Below are 16,471 nucleotides of genomic sequence, written 5' to 3'. Positions count from 1 at the left end.
ACAAGAAACATATTGGAAAAAAATGTAGAAAGCCCTATGCTTCTTACTACCCTGTTTATTTGGGGAAATAGTTCTTCATATTAAATGAATGTGTTATTAACATTATTCTAAATAAACTAAAAAAAAATCTTTAAAGTGCATTATTTGTAGTGTGGAAAATATGCATAGAAGTGGTCACAAAATACTATCCTTGGGGTCCTCACTAATTTGTAAGATTGTGTAGGTATTTTAATCAAGATTGCAAACAGCCCCAAAGCTGGGAGACAGTGTGACAAAGAGTTCTCCGTGCAGGAGGGGAGTTCACTTCAGTTCAATCATGACTCGTGTCTGACTCTTTGTGACCCCATGGACTGCAGCACGTCAGGCTTCCCTGTCCATCACCATCTCCATGTCCATCAGGTCTCCATGGCATCTCCATGGCATCAGGTCGGTGATGCCATCCAATCATCTTATCCTTTGTCATCCTTTTCTCCTCCTGCCTTCAATCTTGCCCAGCATCAGGGTCTTTTCCAATGAGTCAGTTCTCCACACCAGGTGGCCGAAGTTTTGGAGTTTCAGCTTCAGCATCAATCCTTCCAATGAGTATTCAGGACTAATTTCCTTTCAGATTGACTGGCTGGATCTCCTTGCAGTCCAAGGGACCCTCAAGAGTCTTCTCCAACACCACAGTTCAAAAGCATCAGTCCTTTGTTGCTCAGCTTTCTTTACAGTCCAACTCTCACATCCATACATGACTACTGGAAAAACCATAGCCTTGACTAGATGGCCCTTTGTTGGCAAAGTAATGTCTCTGCTTTGGAATATGCTGTCTAGGTTGGTCATAACTTTTCTTCCAAGGAGAAAGTGTCTTTTAATTTCATGGCTGCAATCACCATCTGCAGTGATTTTGGAGCCAAAAAATTAATCTCTCACTGTTTCCATTGTTACCTCATCTATTTGACATGAAGAGATGGAACCAGATGCCATGATCTTAGTTTTCTGAATGTTCAGTTTTAAGCCAACTTTTTAACTCTCTTCTTTCACTTTCATCAAGAGGCTCTTTAGTTCACTTTCTGCCATAAGGGTAGTTGTCCTCTGCATATCTGAGGTTATTGATATTTCTCCCAGCAATCTTGATTCCAGCTTGTGCTTCATCCAGTCCAGCATTTCTCATGAGGTACGCTGCATGTAAGTTAAATAATCAGGGTGACAATATACAGCCTTGACATACTCCTTTCCAGATTTGGAACCAGTCTGTTTTTCCATGTCCAGTTCTAACTCTTGCTTCTTGACCTGCATACAGATTTCTCAGGAGGCAGGTCAGATGGTCTGGTATTCCCATCTCTTGAAGAATTTTTCAGTTTGTTATGATCCACACAGACAAAGGCTTTGGCATAGTCAATAAAGCAGAAGTAGATGTTTTCTCTTTTGCTTTTTCGATAATTCAGGGGATGTTGGCACTTTGATCTCTGGCTCCTCTGGCTTTTCTAAATCCAGCTTGAAAGTCTGAAAGTTCACTATTCAAGTACTGTTGAAGCCTGGTTTGGAGAATTTTGAGCATTACTTTGTTAGCATGTGAGATGAGTGCAATTATTCAGTAGTTTGAATATTCTACCTAGCAAGAGGGGAGGGATCAGGGCAAAGTCCCAGGTCCCTGGTGGGCGAGCCGCTCAGGATCTCAAGGTCAAGGGCGGTGTCTGGGGCTGGGACGCTCCATGTTGGGGATTCCCCTTCTCCCCGAGTTTCACTTTCTCTCTCACAACCTGTGTCGAGCCCTCCTGCCTAGACACTCATGATGCGGCCCCAGTTCTCACTGCCACTGGGTGTTCAGTTCCTAGAAAAACCAATCAGCGTCTCCGTGGATCCAGTTATAAAGTCTCCGCCGACCCGCCAGGACTCTGCTTCTTCCCAGACCCAGAGGATGCGAGTTATGAGGCCGCGAACCCTCCTCCTGCTGCTCTCGGGGGTCCTGGTCCTGACCGAGACCCTGGCGGGTGAGTGCGGGGTCTGGAGGGAACGGCCTCTGCGGGGAGGGGCGAGAGGACCCCCCGGGAGTCTGGGGGGCAGGACCCCAGGGAACGAGCGACCCCGACTCCCCTGCCCAGAGCCGCCCCCTCACCCCGGTCCCGTGCTGTCCCTCCCTTGCATCCCGACCCCCCTTTTCAACCCCTCCGGAGTTCGGGCCGGTCTTCGACCTCTTCCATCTCACTGGCCCTCCGCCCCCTCCGCCCCCTCCGCCCTCCCGGCCCCGTCACCTCGGACCCGGACCCGCGCCGGGAGGAGGTCCGGCCGGGTCTCATCCCTCCCCGCCCCCAGGCTCCCACTCCCTGAGGTATTTCTACACCGCCGTGTCCCGGCCCGGCCTCGGGGAGCCCCGCTTCATCGCCGTCGGCTACGTGGACGACACGCAGTTCGTGCGGTTCGACAGCGACGCCCCGGATCCGAGGACTGAGCCGCGGGTGCGGTGGATGGAGCAGGAGGGGCCGGAGTATTGGGATCGGGAGACGCGAAACTTCAAGGACACCGCACAGACTTTCCGAGTGGGCCTGAACACCCTGCGCGGCTACTACAACCAGAGCGAGGCCGGTGAGCGACGCGGGCCCGGGTCCGGGTCACGACCCCCATCCCCAGGGACCGGCGGGGTCGCCCCGAGTCTGCGGGTCCGAGGGTCACCCCAACATTGCGGAACACACCCGACCCCCGCCCGGGAAGAGCTCGCGGGGACTTGACGCGGTTTCATTTCAGTTTGGGTTTAATCACCGCGGGTGGTCGGGGCGGGTCAGGGTCTCACAATATCCAGGCGATGTACGGTTGCGACGTGGGGCCGGACGGGCGTCTCCTCCGCGGGTTCATGCAGGACGCCTACGACGGCAGAGATTACATCGCCCTGAACGAGGACCTGCGCTCCTGGACCGCGGCGGACACGGCGGCTCAGATCACCAAGCGCAAGTGGGAGGCGGCAGGTGCTGCGGAGAGATTCAGGAACTACCTGGAGGGCCGGTGCGTGGAGTGGCTCCGCAGATACCTGGAGAACGGGAAGGACACGCTGCTGCGCGCAGGTACGAGGGGCGCGGGGCCTCCCTGATCTCCCCTCGGGCTGGAGCTGGCTTCCCACGAGGAGAGGAAAATGGGGTCCCTGTGGAAACAGCGCCCCAGGTTCTTGTCAGGAGAGGAAGGAAATCCGCCCGGGTTTTCATATTCTGTGCAAGACCAGTTGCCCCACTTGTCTGAAGGACAATTAAGGAATCCAGCGTCTTTGAGGAAGATGCAGGAAACAATCCCTGAAATAGCTGGTCAGCGGTGCCCTGTGACCCTGGCCACCATCTTGTGATCCATGACTTTCTGTCTCAAGGCCTGTTCTCACCCTGAGAGCATCTTAGGAGGCCTGACTCCAGCTTTTCTGAATCATTCAGCCTCCAGCGGAGTCAGGACCTTTAGTCTGTATTCTCCCCCTCACATTTTTAGAGCTCCTATCCTAGTCTCTCATTCTAGAAATTTCCAAGGACTAATATAGATCATCCGTGATCTCTGAGATGATGCTGTTGTGCTGCTTTTTTCAAAACCATGCTCCTGAATATTCTGTAGCTCAGAGGGTAAAAAAGTTGTTAATACATCTGGGGATCTGATGTATAGCCTGGTGACTATAGTTAGTCTTGTATTATATACTTTTAAATTGATCTTAATCATTCTCATCATCCCAGTCGAATAGATGCACACATAAGGTAAGTTGATAAATATATTAATTATCTTCATAGTGTTTCATATATTGTGAGTTTTCTTGTCTCAGTGGGGTTTCAGTCTGAGGTAGACCTTTACCTGCCTGGTTACTGGAAAGTACCCTCCACACACATGGGGAGTCTGGAGCTGATGCTAACATTTTTCTTTTCTAAAGCACTTGTGAATTATGCTTCATATATCAAAGCAACATGTAGTACACTCTAAATGTGTACAATTTTTGTTAAGTATAAATCGGTAAAGCTGGGTAAAAAATCACTGTTCTGTTCCTTCTCAGGGTGGTCACATGATGCTGCTTCAGTGACCCATGGAGGTAACACAAACTGAATTTTCTGATTCTTCCTCAGACCCTCCAAAGGCACACGTGACCCATCACTCCATCTCTGACCGTGAGGTCACCCTGAGGTGCTGGGCCCTGGGCTTCTACCCTGAGGAGATCTCACTGACCTGGCAGCGCGAGGGGGAGGACCAGACCCAGGACATGGAGCTTGTGGAGACCAGGCCTTCAGGGGATGGAACCTTCCAGAAGTGGGCAGCCCTGGTGGTGCCTTCTGGAGAGGAGCAGAGATACACGTGCCGTGTGCAGCACGAGGGGCTTCAGGAGCCCCTCACCCTGAGATGGGGTAAGGAGGGGGTTGGAATGGAGCTTCCTCTCAGATAAAGCAGGAGCCCTTCAGGACTCAGTTCAGCAAGGTCAAGGCTCAAGCTGAGGTCAGGGCCTCTTCCCTCGCCTCCACAGAACCTCCTCAGACCTCCTTCCTCACCATGGGCATCATTGTTGGCCTGGTTCTCCTCGTAGTAGCTGTGGTGGCTGGAGCTGTGATCTGGAGGAAGAAGTGCTCAGGTAGGGAAGGGAGGGAGGGATCTGAGTTTTCTTGTCAGAGTGGGGTTTCAGTCCGAGGTAGACGTTTACCTGCCTGGTTACTGGAAAGTACCACATGTGGACACACATGTGGAGTCTGGAGCTGATGTAACATTTTTCTTTTCTAAAGCACGTGTGAAAATGAAAGACAAATTTTTCGCCTTCCTAATTCCAGTTAGGGACCAGGCTTCTAGCACTTGAAGGTCTTTGATGAGGACAGACCTCCAGGAGGGCAGATGGCCCAGTCTTTCACGTCTTCCTTCTCTATGTTCCTGATCCTAGCATGAGTTTTGACCACAGTTCCAGAAAGTTCTGTGGGGTTTGGGACTAGGGGTTGCTCTAGGATCTCATGACTAAGCCTTCTCCCTGGCCTCTCACGTGATACTTTCTTCTCACAGGTGAAAAAGGACGGATCTACACCCAGGCTGCAAGTAAGTAGGGAGGGGGTGATTCCTGAGACCCTTGTGAGGGTGCAGACAGGAGGCCATGTGGGACTCACCCTCCTCAAAGTGCCTTCTCTAGTTTCTCTCCTGTGGGTTCTGACCACGTCCTGGTCTTGTTCTCCCCCAGGCAGTGACAGTGCCCAGGGCTCTGATGTGTCTCTCACGGTTCCTAAAGGTGAGACCCTGGAGAGTCTAGATTGGAAGGAGCATTGGAGCAGAGGGGACACATTAGGCCTGGCGGGGATCTTTGAGTGGGACATGTGGGCATGTGGGGTGCTGTGAAAAATGTCAGCCCTTACATGACTGACCTGAACTGCTTCCTGATTCTTTTCTCTCACAGTTTGAGACAGCTGCCTTGTGGGGACTGACTGATGCTGCATCCCGCTATGTGACTTCAGATCACCGGACACCTCTTTCTGCAGCTGCATCTGAATGTGTCTGTGCTCCTATTAGCATAACATGAGGAGTTGGGGAGACTGGTCACCCCTGCCCACCGTGCCCCCTCCCCACCCTGACCTGTGTTCTCCTCCCTGATCCACTGTCCTGTTTCAGCAGAGACGGGGCTGGGCGGTCTCCATCGCTGTCTTTGCTTCATATGCACTGAGTAATGATGTCTTATTTCCTCTTTGAAAATAAAATCTGTATATATATGAATCTGTTTTTTCTAATTGGTGCCATGAAGGGGGATTGGATAATAAAGGTGAGGATTCCTAAAGTTTGAAAGAGGAAATAAATTGAAACACTGAGAACCTTCCAGATCCATCCACAGGTTTGCTGTGCTGAGTCAGCTGCAGGAGGGACAGGAGGAGGCTGTGAGGAGCTGAGTGTGGACAGGGCCTGTGCCCAGTCAGTGATCAGTGCCTGGTGGGCATGCATGCACTTCCCATGCACCGCCCATTGTCACTCCTGGGCTGTGTCCTCGTCTCCATTTCATTGTCCTTGTCCCCTCAGTAAATCCTTGTCCCACCAAGGACCTGTGATCATGGACTCAGAAGTCACCTGGGCCTTGTTGTATCTCCAAGACCATGGACAGGGTGCTTTTCTTAAACGGTTAGCCTAGGATCAGGGCTTGGACCAATCCTGAGCTACTGTCATTTTTGAATGTGTTTATATTTTGCTTATTTAGTTATTGCTATTATTGTTGGTGGTGTAATGACTGTTATTTTTCATGTGTAGAGTCCTGGTCTGATTCTTCTCCAGGTGACCCCATCTCTGACAGTAGCAGGGGTCACTTTGCCTGTCACTGTCCCCACAAGTCCAAGGGGACCATGCACACAGGATTCTCAGTGGTTCCAAGAGAGAAATTTCAGAGCCATCCAGCTCTTGCCCTCCTGAGATTTTGCTGGTTTCTTCTTTCCAACTTTTCTCCATCTTTTTAAAGGAACCACGTGATGGAACTTGCAAAGAGGAGGGACCCAATAGTTTCATATCTTGACTTAATTCTTGCTGGGTTTCTCTCTTCTCTGCAGTCTACCCCCTCTTCTGCCCCTATCTTCTAAGGCTATTGTTGGCTCCCATCTCAACTCATGGATTTAGAAAGTAGAGTCTAATAAAATCACAGCAGGTTGAATATAGGAGCCGGAAGCGAAGGATCTTCCTTTCTGAAGAGATAAAGAGCCTTGTGTGTGGTGTGCAGGCTGATTGGTGTGGGAGGGAAGGGAGATCAGCCTTTGTGAGTAAAATACAGGCGGCACTGAGGTCAGTGCAAATGGATGTTGTGCTGTAACTGCGAAGAGACAGCCTGTGGCCTGAGGTCACATCAATAAAGACACAATATCTGGAATAGGGAAGTGCTTTACTGACCATTCAGTGAACTGATATTTGTTGTGTGACGGAGACATGACACACTCTTTTGCATCTAGAAGAACCCAGTGAACTAACACCAGACAAACCTTGTCTGCCATGTGCAGTGTTCTAGGGGGAAGGGGCAGAGCATGACTATGAGCCTAGAAAGTGAGGGAGTGTTTCCCTAACAGGTTGGTAAGTGTTCTGAGGAAGGTGACCCAGAGTATGAGTGTGTGGGGACAGGGAAGGTGGCTGTGTTACTAGGGTGGAGAGTGGGCTTCACTGAAAAGGTGACCTTTGAGTAAAGATGTGAAGGACATGAAAGAATGTCCACAAGGAGGCCTAGGGGAGGTTCTCTCCGGGTAGAGGAGCCTCCAGGGCAAATGCACGAGGGCAGGAGAGTGTCTGTGTTCAAGGGAGAGCCAGGAGGCAGCTGGGGCTGAAGGAAAAGGAATTGCGCTCAGATCCCATGTCCGGCCAGATCCTGTGGGCCTCCAAGATGTTAAAGGGGGTTGATTTTATCTCAGTAAGCTGTGGAGTCATAGGATGATACAAACAGAGGAGGACCTGCTGTGACTGCTCTCTGGAAGCATCAGCCAGGCTGCTGTGCAGAGTCAGGAGGTGAAGGGCAAGGGAGGCGCAGAGGAGCCTGAAGGAAACAGCGCAGGGTCCAGGGGAGGCTGCTGCTTGTCTGGGGTGTGAGCAGGGAAGATAGTGGTGAGTGAGTGGATTCTTGATCTATTCTGAAAATGCATTTTACAGCATTTCCTAGAGGATTAAATCTCAGTTACGAGAAAGGGTGAAGAAGGACTGCAAAATTTGAGATTTGCAAGTAAACATGGGGCGCCTACAGTGGGAATGAGGGGACTCTGGAAGGAGCATGTTTCAGGAGGCATCGCCATCAGCATTTGGTTTAGGGACGTGGCAACTGAGTTGTGTTTACTAGTCTAGGGTTTAGGTGAGATGACTTGACTGCAGAAATAGATGGAAGTGGTGACACCATATAAATGATGTTTAGAGCCTTGAGAACAGATGAGGTCACAGATGAGGGGAGAATTGGCTGCAGAAGCAGAGGGACGAGGACTGAATCCTGAATCCCCTGCACTATGGGAACTGATCAGACCACACACCTGAGCAGACAGCACCATTCTGATGTCTAGATGGCACATGGAAAGGGGTCCTGAAAGACATGAAGCAATGTCTTTTACCTGCACCCCTCTTAGAGACAGAAGGTCTGGAATAGACTTATAGCATGGTCGGTGCTGATCTTCAGATCGGACGTTTCATAGCAGGAACACAGATCTGGATTCCCACACGGCTGTGCACCAGCCTCAAATGTATGGCTTTTTCATAACAGACTCCCGGACTCTGAGCCCTACACTCTAGATGGTGGATCTGGGAAGAATCCTGAGTACTTTGTAACAATCTCTACAAGCAGTCCTGAGCAGACTGGGATCCACTGACTTTAAAGATCTGAGAATGTTAAGGTGGGGAGGGGTCTTAAACACACATTTAAATGTTTTTTTCCTGAGAGGAAAAAGACAAAACATTTGGTGCGAGATACATGTTATTTCTGCCATGTGCTATCACCAGGCTGAAAATTTAGGAAATGATTATCAGCTCACCATAAAGAGAGTCCCTGAGTTGCTAAGAGAGTAGATCTAAATTTTCTCCACACATGCAGAAAAGGTAATTATGGGACATGATTCAGTTGTCAGATAATGCTATGGTGGTGATTATTTTGCAGTACAGAAGTGTATCAAATCAACAATTGTATACCATAAACTGACTCAGTATTGTATATCAATCATAATAAAGCAGAAGGAAAAGTCTCTGAATCCTTGCTCTCTGAGATTTCCCTACAGGTATTCTTAGGTAGTTCTGGGTGGGGAAAAAAAATTTCAAATTGTTGTGGTTTTGGGTTTATTTCAGGGAAAACCACTGAACAGCCCTGAGGCCACAGCTGGGAACAGAATCCTCAACCCCACCCTGGTCGGGTCCCACACAGGAACCCCTTCCCCTGCAGGTGAGCACAGATACCCCTGTTCACAGCACTGTCAGCCCTGATGTTGGACAGTGGACCCTGTGGTAGACCTGCTCTCTGCTGCTCCTGACAGCTGGCTGATACCCTGCCACCTCTGCCCTGTGTGCCACGTGTGCCTAAGGCATTCAGTGTACTTCCAGTCTCTCTGTGGCACCATGTCCTAAGTAAGAGTCCAGCATGTGGTAACCTGCCTGATGGAGCCTCAGCCTCTTTCTACCTGCAGGAATATTTAGGAAGCAAGGTTTTCTGTCTAATGGAGGAAGCTGTCTGCCTTCCACCAAGATCATCAAGTGTGAAATTCCCCTCATTTGGGAAGAGGGTACAGTTTCTGGGGTTGGAGAAGGAGAGTGAAGGAGGGGAAAAGAATGACAAATTTCAATTTTTTTGAGCAGTGATCTAGATCAGAACTTGGTTTGCTACATTGTAACCAGTCAAGTTGGGTGAATGAATCAACAATGTCTTTCAACTTCTTCTGTGATGTTGCAATATGAGGGCCAGTTTCTGTCTGCTCTAGTTTGTACTCTCAGATAAGCAGAGTGCACTTCTGAATAATGAAATGATTACTCAAAATGTCCTCCAGCTGCCGCTGTCTCTTTCCAGGCTTAAAAAAGATCTGGGACTCCCCGGGTGGTCCAGTGGTTAAGAATCCACCTTGCAGTGCAGAGGAAGTGGGTTCAATCCCTGCTCGGGGAACTAAGATTCCACATGCTGTGGAGCAACTAGGCCAGCATACGGCAATCATGAGGCCTGGCACCACTTAGAAGGTCCTTGTGCCTCAAAGAGCCCTCATGGTGCAACAAAGGTCCTGCATGCAGCAACTTGATATTGTCAAATAAATAAATATTAAGAAAATTATTAAAAAAAAAAAAAGAAGATCTATAGTCTTCATGGGACCCATACAGATATACTGACATTTTATTGCATGTTAACTTTTGTAAGTTAGGCAATGCCAAAGAACGTTCAAACTACTGCACTATAGCTCTCATCTCACATGCCAGCAAAGTAACACTCAAAATTCTCCAAGCTAGGCTTCAACAGTATGCGAACCTAGAACTTCCAGATGTACAAGCTGGATTTAGAAAAGGCAGAGGAACCAGAGATCAAAATCCCAACATCCGTTGGATCATAGAAAAAGCAAGAGAGTTCCAGAAAAACATCTACTTCACCTTTGTTGACTATGCCAAAGCCTTTGACTGGGTGGATCACAACGAACTGTGGAAAATTCTTCGAGAGATGGGAATATTAGAATACCTCACCTGCCTTCTGAGAAACCTCTTTGCAGGTCAAGAGGCAGCAATTAGAACCAGACATGGAACAACATACTGGTTCCAAATTGGGAAAGGAGGACATCCAGGCTATATATTGTCACCCTGCTTATTTAACTTATATGCAGAGTGAAAAGTGAAAGTGAAAGTGGCTCAGTCATGTCTCTTTGTGACCCCATGGACTGTCAGTGGAATTCTCTAGGCCAGAATACTGGGGTGGGTAGCCTTTCCCTTCTCCAGGGGATCTTCCCGACCCAGGAATCGAACCGCAGTCTCCTGCATTGCACGCGGATTCTTTACCAACTGAGCCTCAGGGAAGTCCTATATGCAGAGTATATCATGCAAAATGCTGCACAAGCTGGATGAAGCACAAGCTGGAATGAAGATTGCCAGAAGAAATATCAATAACCACAAATATGCAGATGACACCACGCTTAGGGCAGAAAGCGAAGAGGAACTGAGGAGCTTCTTGATGACAGTGGAGGAGAGTGAAAAAGTAGGCTTAAAACTCAGCATTCAGAAAACTAAGATCATGGCATCCAGTCCCATCATTTCATGGCAAATAAATGAGGAAACAATGGAAACAGTGACAGACTTTATTTTGGGGTGCTCCAAATCACTGCAGATGGTGACTGCAGCCATGAAATTGAAAGATGCTTGAAACTCAAAGAAGAAAAGCTATGGCCAACCTAGACAGCATATTTAAAAGCAGAGACATTATTTTGCCAACAAAGGTCCATCTAGTCAAAGCTATGGTTTTTCCAGTAAAAAAAAAATTCTCACATCATGAAGGGATGTGAGAGTTGGACCATAAAGAAGGCTGAGCACCAGAGAATTGATGCTCTTGAAGTGTGGTGTTGGAGAAGACTCTTGAGAGTCCCTTGGACTGCAAGGAGATCCAACCAGTCCATCCTAAAGGAAATCAGTCCTGAATATTCACTGGAAGGACTGATGCTGAAGCTAAAGCTCCAATACTTTGGCCACATCACGCAAAAAGCTGACTCACTGGAAAAGACCCTGATGCTAGGCAAGATTGAAGGCAGCAGGAGAAGGGGACGACAGAGGATGAGATGGTTGGATGGCATCACCGACTCAATGGACATGAGCTTGAGCAAACTCCGGGAGTTGGTGATGGACAGGGAAGCCTGAAGTGCTGCAGTCCATGGGGTTGCAAAGAGTTGGATGTGACTGAGTGACTGAACTGAACTTTTGCATTTCTTTGTATATGCATTTTTATGGGGAAAGTATCTATAAAATTGATCAACTTACATGTGACCCACACACATGTCTTTTAAAAGTACTAGTTTAGACACCACACTATAATCTCTGCTGCTGCTAAGCTGCGTCAGTCATGTCCGACTCTGTGCAACCCCAGAGACGGCAGCCCACCAGGCTCCCCCGTCCCTGGGATTCTCCAGGCAAGAACACTGGAGTGGGTTGCCATTTCCTCTCCAATGCATGAAAGTGAAAAGTGAAAGTGAAGTCGCTCAGTCGTGTCCAACTCTTAGCGACCCCGTGGACTGCAGCCTACCAGGCTCCTCCATCCATGGGATCCCCCAGGCAAGAGTACTGGAGTGGGGTGCCATTGCCTTCTCCGTATAATCTCTAGTCCATGAGAACTAATAATCGAACAGTCTTAGCAAATCCAATGACATGATAAAAAAGCTCATCTTTTTCTTGGCAGTTGCCAGTCGAGCTCAAGATAAGGTAGTTTACTTGCTTATGGTCACTTTTAATGTCTGTATGTTTCTTATTGTGAGCCGATAACAAGCATGTCACAAACCAGCACTGGCTCACAGAAGAGATAAAGTATCATTGGTTTAGGTGGACTTGTATTCAGGCAACTACGCTGGTGCCAGAAAAATAGCAGGATTGAAAAAATAGGCCTTGGAGATTCCATTTTTAGTAACATGGTTGGCCTGGTTTTGAGGCTTACTTGTCCAGTTAAAGGAAATAAAAATAACAGGTTAAGTATAAAAAGCTTCCATAAGTATTTATTCTCTATTCCAAGAGAATAAATGTTTAGGCCAAAATATAAATGTGGGCAATATTTCAGAGGGAGAAGTTGTTTTTATCCTTAGGGCATTAGCCAAATCTGGAAAAAATCTTCCCTTTGGTTTGCTCAAGCTTATGAGCTGTGATAGGAAATGTAACCCAGAGCTTATTCATGTGGGGAGCATAAGTGACATCCCCTCCTTGAAGATCCAGAAACCAAGATTCATATCCTTGGAGAGATGTGGAGAGTTTGGAACCATGGAACCTGCTAGTGGGAATAAAAATGGTGTTGGAAAACAATCTGCAAGTTCCTCCAAGTTTGAACCTAGTGTTACTCTGTTGCTGCTGCTGCTGCTGCTGCTGCTATTAAGTCGCTTCAGTCGTGTCGGACTCTTAGTGACCCCATGGACTGTAGCCCACCAGGCTCCTCCATCCATGGGATTTTCCAAGCAAGAGTACTGGAGTGGGGTGCCATTGCCTTCTCCAAGTGTTACTCTAGGGCTCATAAATTCCATTCCTAGGTATTTACCTTGGAGAAATGAAAATGGCAGTCCACACTACCATGTTTGTAGCTGACATTCACAGCAGCATTAATCATGATAGCCAAACAGCAGAAATAACTCAAATCTCCATCACTTCATGAATAACTTAGTAAAAGTGATACAAAGCTGCATTGGAAAATTATTTGAAAATGAGAAGAAGGAAGTACAGATGTCTAGTACATGGATTCCCAGCATAGGTGAACTTGAATACATTATGCTCTGCAAAAGAAAACAAGAATAAAAGATGATATTAATTGTTGGATTTTATTTATAGGATTTATAAGCAAATCCCTTAGACAGAAAGTAGCTTAGTGTTTGTCTAGAGATGAGGGAAAAGTTGAAGGGAAATAGGGGCTGACTGCCCAGGAATAAATTGGTACCTCAATGCATGCTCAGTTGCTCGTTCATGTCCAACTCTGGGACCTCTTGGACTGTAGCCTGCTAGGCTCCTCTGTCCATGGAATTTTCCAGGCAAGTATATTGGAATGAGTTGCCATTTGCTTCTTCAAGGGATCTTCCCAACACAGGGATTGAACCCATGTCTCCTGATTCTCTTGCACTGTAGGCAGATTCTTTACCACTGAGCCACCTGGGAAGTTGGTACCTGGATAACAATATTCTAAAAACACTTCTGGGTGTTAAAAACCTTTCAAAATTGATTGTGACAATGCTCAACCTCTCTGTGAATATGCTATAGTTGATTCTTTTCAGTAGGTGAATTATATTTCAATATTGTTGGGAAGATCCCCTGGAGAAAGGAATGGCTACACACTCCTGTATTCTGGCCTGGAGAATTCCATGGGCTGTATAGTCCATGGGGTTGCAGAGTCGGAGACAACTGAGCGACTTTCACCTGAAGTTTTTCTAAAAAATGCTGTGTTGTTGTTGCTCAGTCGCCTAGTCGTGTCTGACTCTTTGAAACCCTGTGGACTGCAGCATGCCAGGCCTCCCTGGCCCTCACCATCTAATAAGGTCTGCCCAAGTTCATGTCCATTGCATCAGTGATTCCATTCTGCCATCTCATCCTCTGAGGCCCTCTTCTTCTTCTGCCCTCAATCTTTCCCAACATCAGGAACTTTTCCAATGAGTCAGTTGTTCACAGAAGGTGACCAAAATACTGAAACGTCAGCTTCAGCATCTGTCCTTCCAATGAGTATTCAGAGTTGACTTCCTTTAAGATTGACTGTTTGATCTCTCTGCTGTTCAAGGGACTCTGAGGAGTCTTCTGCAGCACCACAGTTCAAAAGCATCAATCCTCTGGTGCTCTACTCTCACAACCACACATGACCACTGGGAAGACCATAACTTGACTATACAGACCTTTGTTGGCAGAGTGACGTCTCTGCTTTTCGACACATTGTCATAGCTTTCCTGCCAAGAGGCGATCATACTCTGATTTTATGGATGCAGTCACGATCTGCAGTGATTTTTGAGCCCAAGAAGAGGAAATCTTTCTGTGGAAAGCTCTTAAAGAGATGGGAGTACCAGACCAACTTATCTGTTTCCTTAGAAACCTGTCTGCAGGTCAAGAAGCAACAATTAGAACACTGTGTAGAACAACAGAGTGGCTCAGGTTTGAGAGAGTATGACAAGGTGACAACAGAGCTTTCCACAGTTTGTCATAATCCACACAGTCAAAGGCTTTAGGGTAGTCGATGAAACAGAGGTAGATGTTTTTCTGAAATTCCCTTGTTTTCTCTGTGATCCAGCGAATGTTGGCAATTTGATGTCGGGTTCCTCTGCCTTTTCTAAACCCAGCTTGGACATCTGGAAGTTCTTGGTCCGCATCATTCTGAGGCCCAGTATTCAAGATTTTAAACATGGCCTTACTAGCTTGTGTTCTTGTTCAGTTGCTCAGTCGTGTCTGACTCTTTGCAGCCCCATGGACTGCAGCATGCTAGTGCTGTTCTTCCCTGTCCTTCACCATCTCCCGGAGCTTGCTCAAACTCATATCCATTGAGTCAGTGATGCCATTCAACCGTCTCATCCTCTGTCATCCACTTTTCCTCCTGCCTTCAATCTTGCCCAGCATCAGGGTCTTGTCTAATGAGTTGGCTCTTTGTATCAGGTGGCCAAAGTATTGGAGCTTCGCTTCAGCCATCAGTCCTTCCAATAAATAGTCAGGGTTGATTTCCTTTAGGATTGACTGGTTTGATCTCCTTACAGTCCAAGAGACTCTCAAGAGTCTTCTCCAACACTACAGTTTGAAAGCATCAATTGTTTGGCACTCAGCCTTTTTTATGGTCCAAATTTCACATCCCCACATGATTACTTGAAAAACCATAGCTTTGACTAGACAGACCTTTGTCGGCAAAGTAATGTCTCTGCTTTTCAATATACTGTCTAGGTTGGTCATAGCTTTTCTTCCAAGCAGCAAATATCTTTTAATTTCATGGCTTTTAATTTCATCCATCTTCAGTGATTTTGGAGCCCAAGAAAATAAAGTCTGTCACTGTGTCTATTGTTTCCCCATCTGTTTACCATGAAGTGATGGGACCAGATGCCCTAATCTTAGTTTTTTGAATGTTGAGTTTTAAATCAGCTTTTTAACTCTTCTTTCACCTTCATCACGAGGCTCTTTAGTTTCTCTTCACTTTTTGCCATAAGGATGGTGTCATCTGCATATCCGAGGTTATTGATATTTCTCCCTCAATCTTGATTCCAGCTTGTGCTTCATCTAGCCTGGAATTTTGCATGATGTACTCTACATATAAGTTAAATAAGCAGGGTGACAATGTACAGCTTTGATGTATCTTTCCTGATTTGGCATCAGTCTGTTGTTCCATGTCGAGTTCTAGCTTTTGCTTTTGGCCTCCATACAGGTTTTTCAGGAGGCAAGTAAGGTGGTCTGATATTCCCATGTCTTTGAGAAATTTCCATAGTTTGCTGTGATCCACACAGTCAAAGGCTTTAACATTATCAATGAAGCAGAAATAGATGTTTATCTGAAATTCTCTTGCTTTTTCTATGATCCAATGGATGTTGGCACTTTGACCTCTGGTTCCTCTGCCTTTTCTAAATCCAGCCTGAACATCTGCATGGGAGATGAGTGCAACTGTCCGACGGTTTGAACATTCTTTAGTACTGTCCTTCTTGGGAAGTGGGATGAAAATTGACCTCTTCCAGTCTTGCTGACATATTGAGTGCAACACTTTGAGAGCATCATCTTTTAGGGTTATGAATAGCTCTACTGGAATTCCATTGCATCCACTAGCTTTATTGACAGCAGTGCTTCCTAAGGCCTGCTTGACTTCACACTCCAGAATGTATGGCTCTGGGTGACTGACCACATCATCATGGATATCCAGTTCTTTTTTGTACAGTTCTTCCCTGTATTCTTTCCATCTCTTTTTGGTCTCTTCTGCTTACACTAGGTCTCAGTCCTTTCTCTCTTTTATTGGGCTCATCTTTGGGAAGAATGTTCCCTTGATATTTCCAATTTTTCTGAAGAGATCTCTAGTCTTTCCCCTTCTCTTCTTTTCCTCTATTTTTAAGCATTGATCATTGAAGAAGGCCTACTTGTCTCTCCTTGTTATTCTTTGGAACTCTGCATTTAGTTTTGTGCATCTTTCCCTTTCTCCCTTGCTTTTCACTTCTTTCTTCAACTATTTGTAAAGAATCCTCAGATAACCATTTGCCTTCTTGCTTTTCTTTTTCCTTGAGATGGGTTTGTTCACTGCTCCTGAACAGTATTACAGACCTCTGTCCATAGTTCTTCAGGCACACTGTTTACAGATCTAATCCCTTGAATCTATTCATCACCTCCACTGCATATGTATAGGGGATTTGATTTAAGTCATATCTGACTGTCCTAGTGGTTT

The 16,471-nt window shown here is 46.8% G+C and overlaps 1 protein-coding gene across 3 annotated transcripts in view; it reads left to right on the top strand.

The window, feature by feature from the left end:
- Positions 1-1,817: 1,817 nt before the first annotated feature.
- LOC109577088 (BOLA class I histocompatibility antigen, alpha chain BL3-7) overlaps positions 1,818-16,471 on the top strand; it is a 67,477-nt gene continuing 52,823 nt past the window's right edge. The window contains exons 1-8 of one of the 3 annotated variants that reach the window (XM_070777479.1): positions 1,818-1,973; positions 2,296-2,565; positions 2,763-3,038; positions 4,062-4,337; positions 4,454-4,558; positions 4,975-5,007; positions 5,147-5,194; positions 5,360-5,673. In XM_070777479.1, coding sequence (XP_070633580.1) covers positions 1,901-1,973; positions 2,296-2,565; positions 2,763-3,038; positions 4,062-4,337; positions 4,454-4,558; positions 4,975-5,007; positions 5,147-5,194; positions 5,360-5,364 — 1,086 coding nt within the window. In that variant the 5' untranslated portion in view covers positions 1,818-1,900 and the 3' untranslated portion in view covers positions 5,365-5,673. Of the gene's footprint in view, positions 1,974-2,295; positions 2,566-2,762; positions 3,039-4,061; positions 4,338-4,453; positions 4,559-4,974; positions 5,008-5,146; positions 5,195-5,359; positions 5,674-16,471 lie in introns of those variants that run through there. The other 2 variants (XM_070777480.1, XM_070777481.1) reach the window with 2 other exon arrangements.

This window comes from Bos indicus, chromosome 23 (assembly GCF_029378745.1).
Source record: "Bos indicus isolate NIAB-ARS_2022 breed Sahiwal x Tharparkar chromosome 23, NIAB-ARS_B.indTharparkar_mat_pri_1.0, whole genome shotgun sequence".
Taxonomy (NCBI): Eukaryota; Metazoa; Chordata; class Mammalia; order Artiodactyla; family Bovidae; genus Bos; species Bos indicus.
This window is presented reverse-complemented; position numbering and strand designations above follow the sequence as displayed.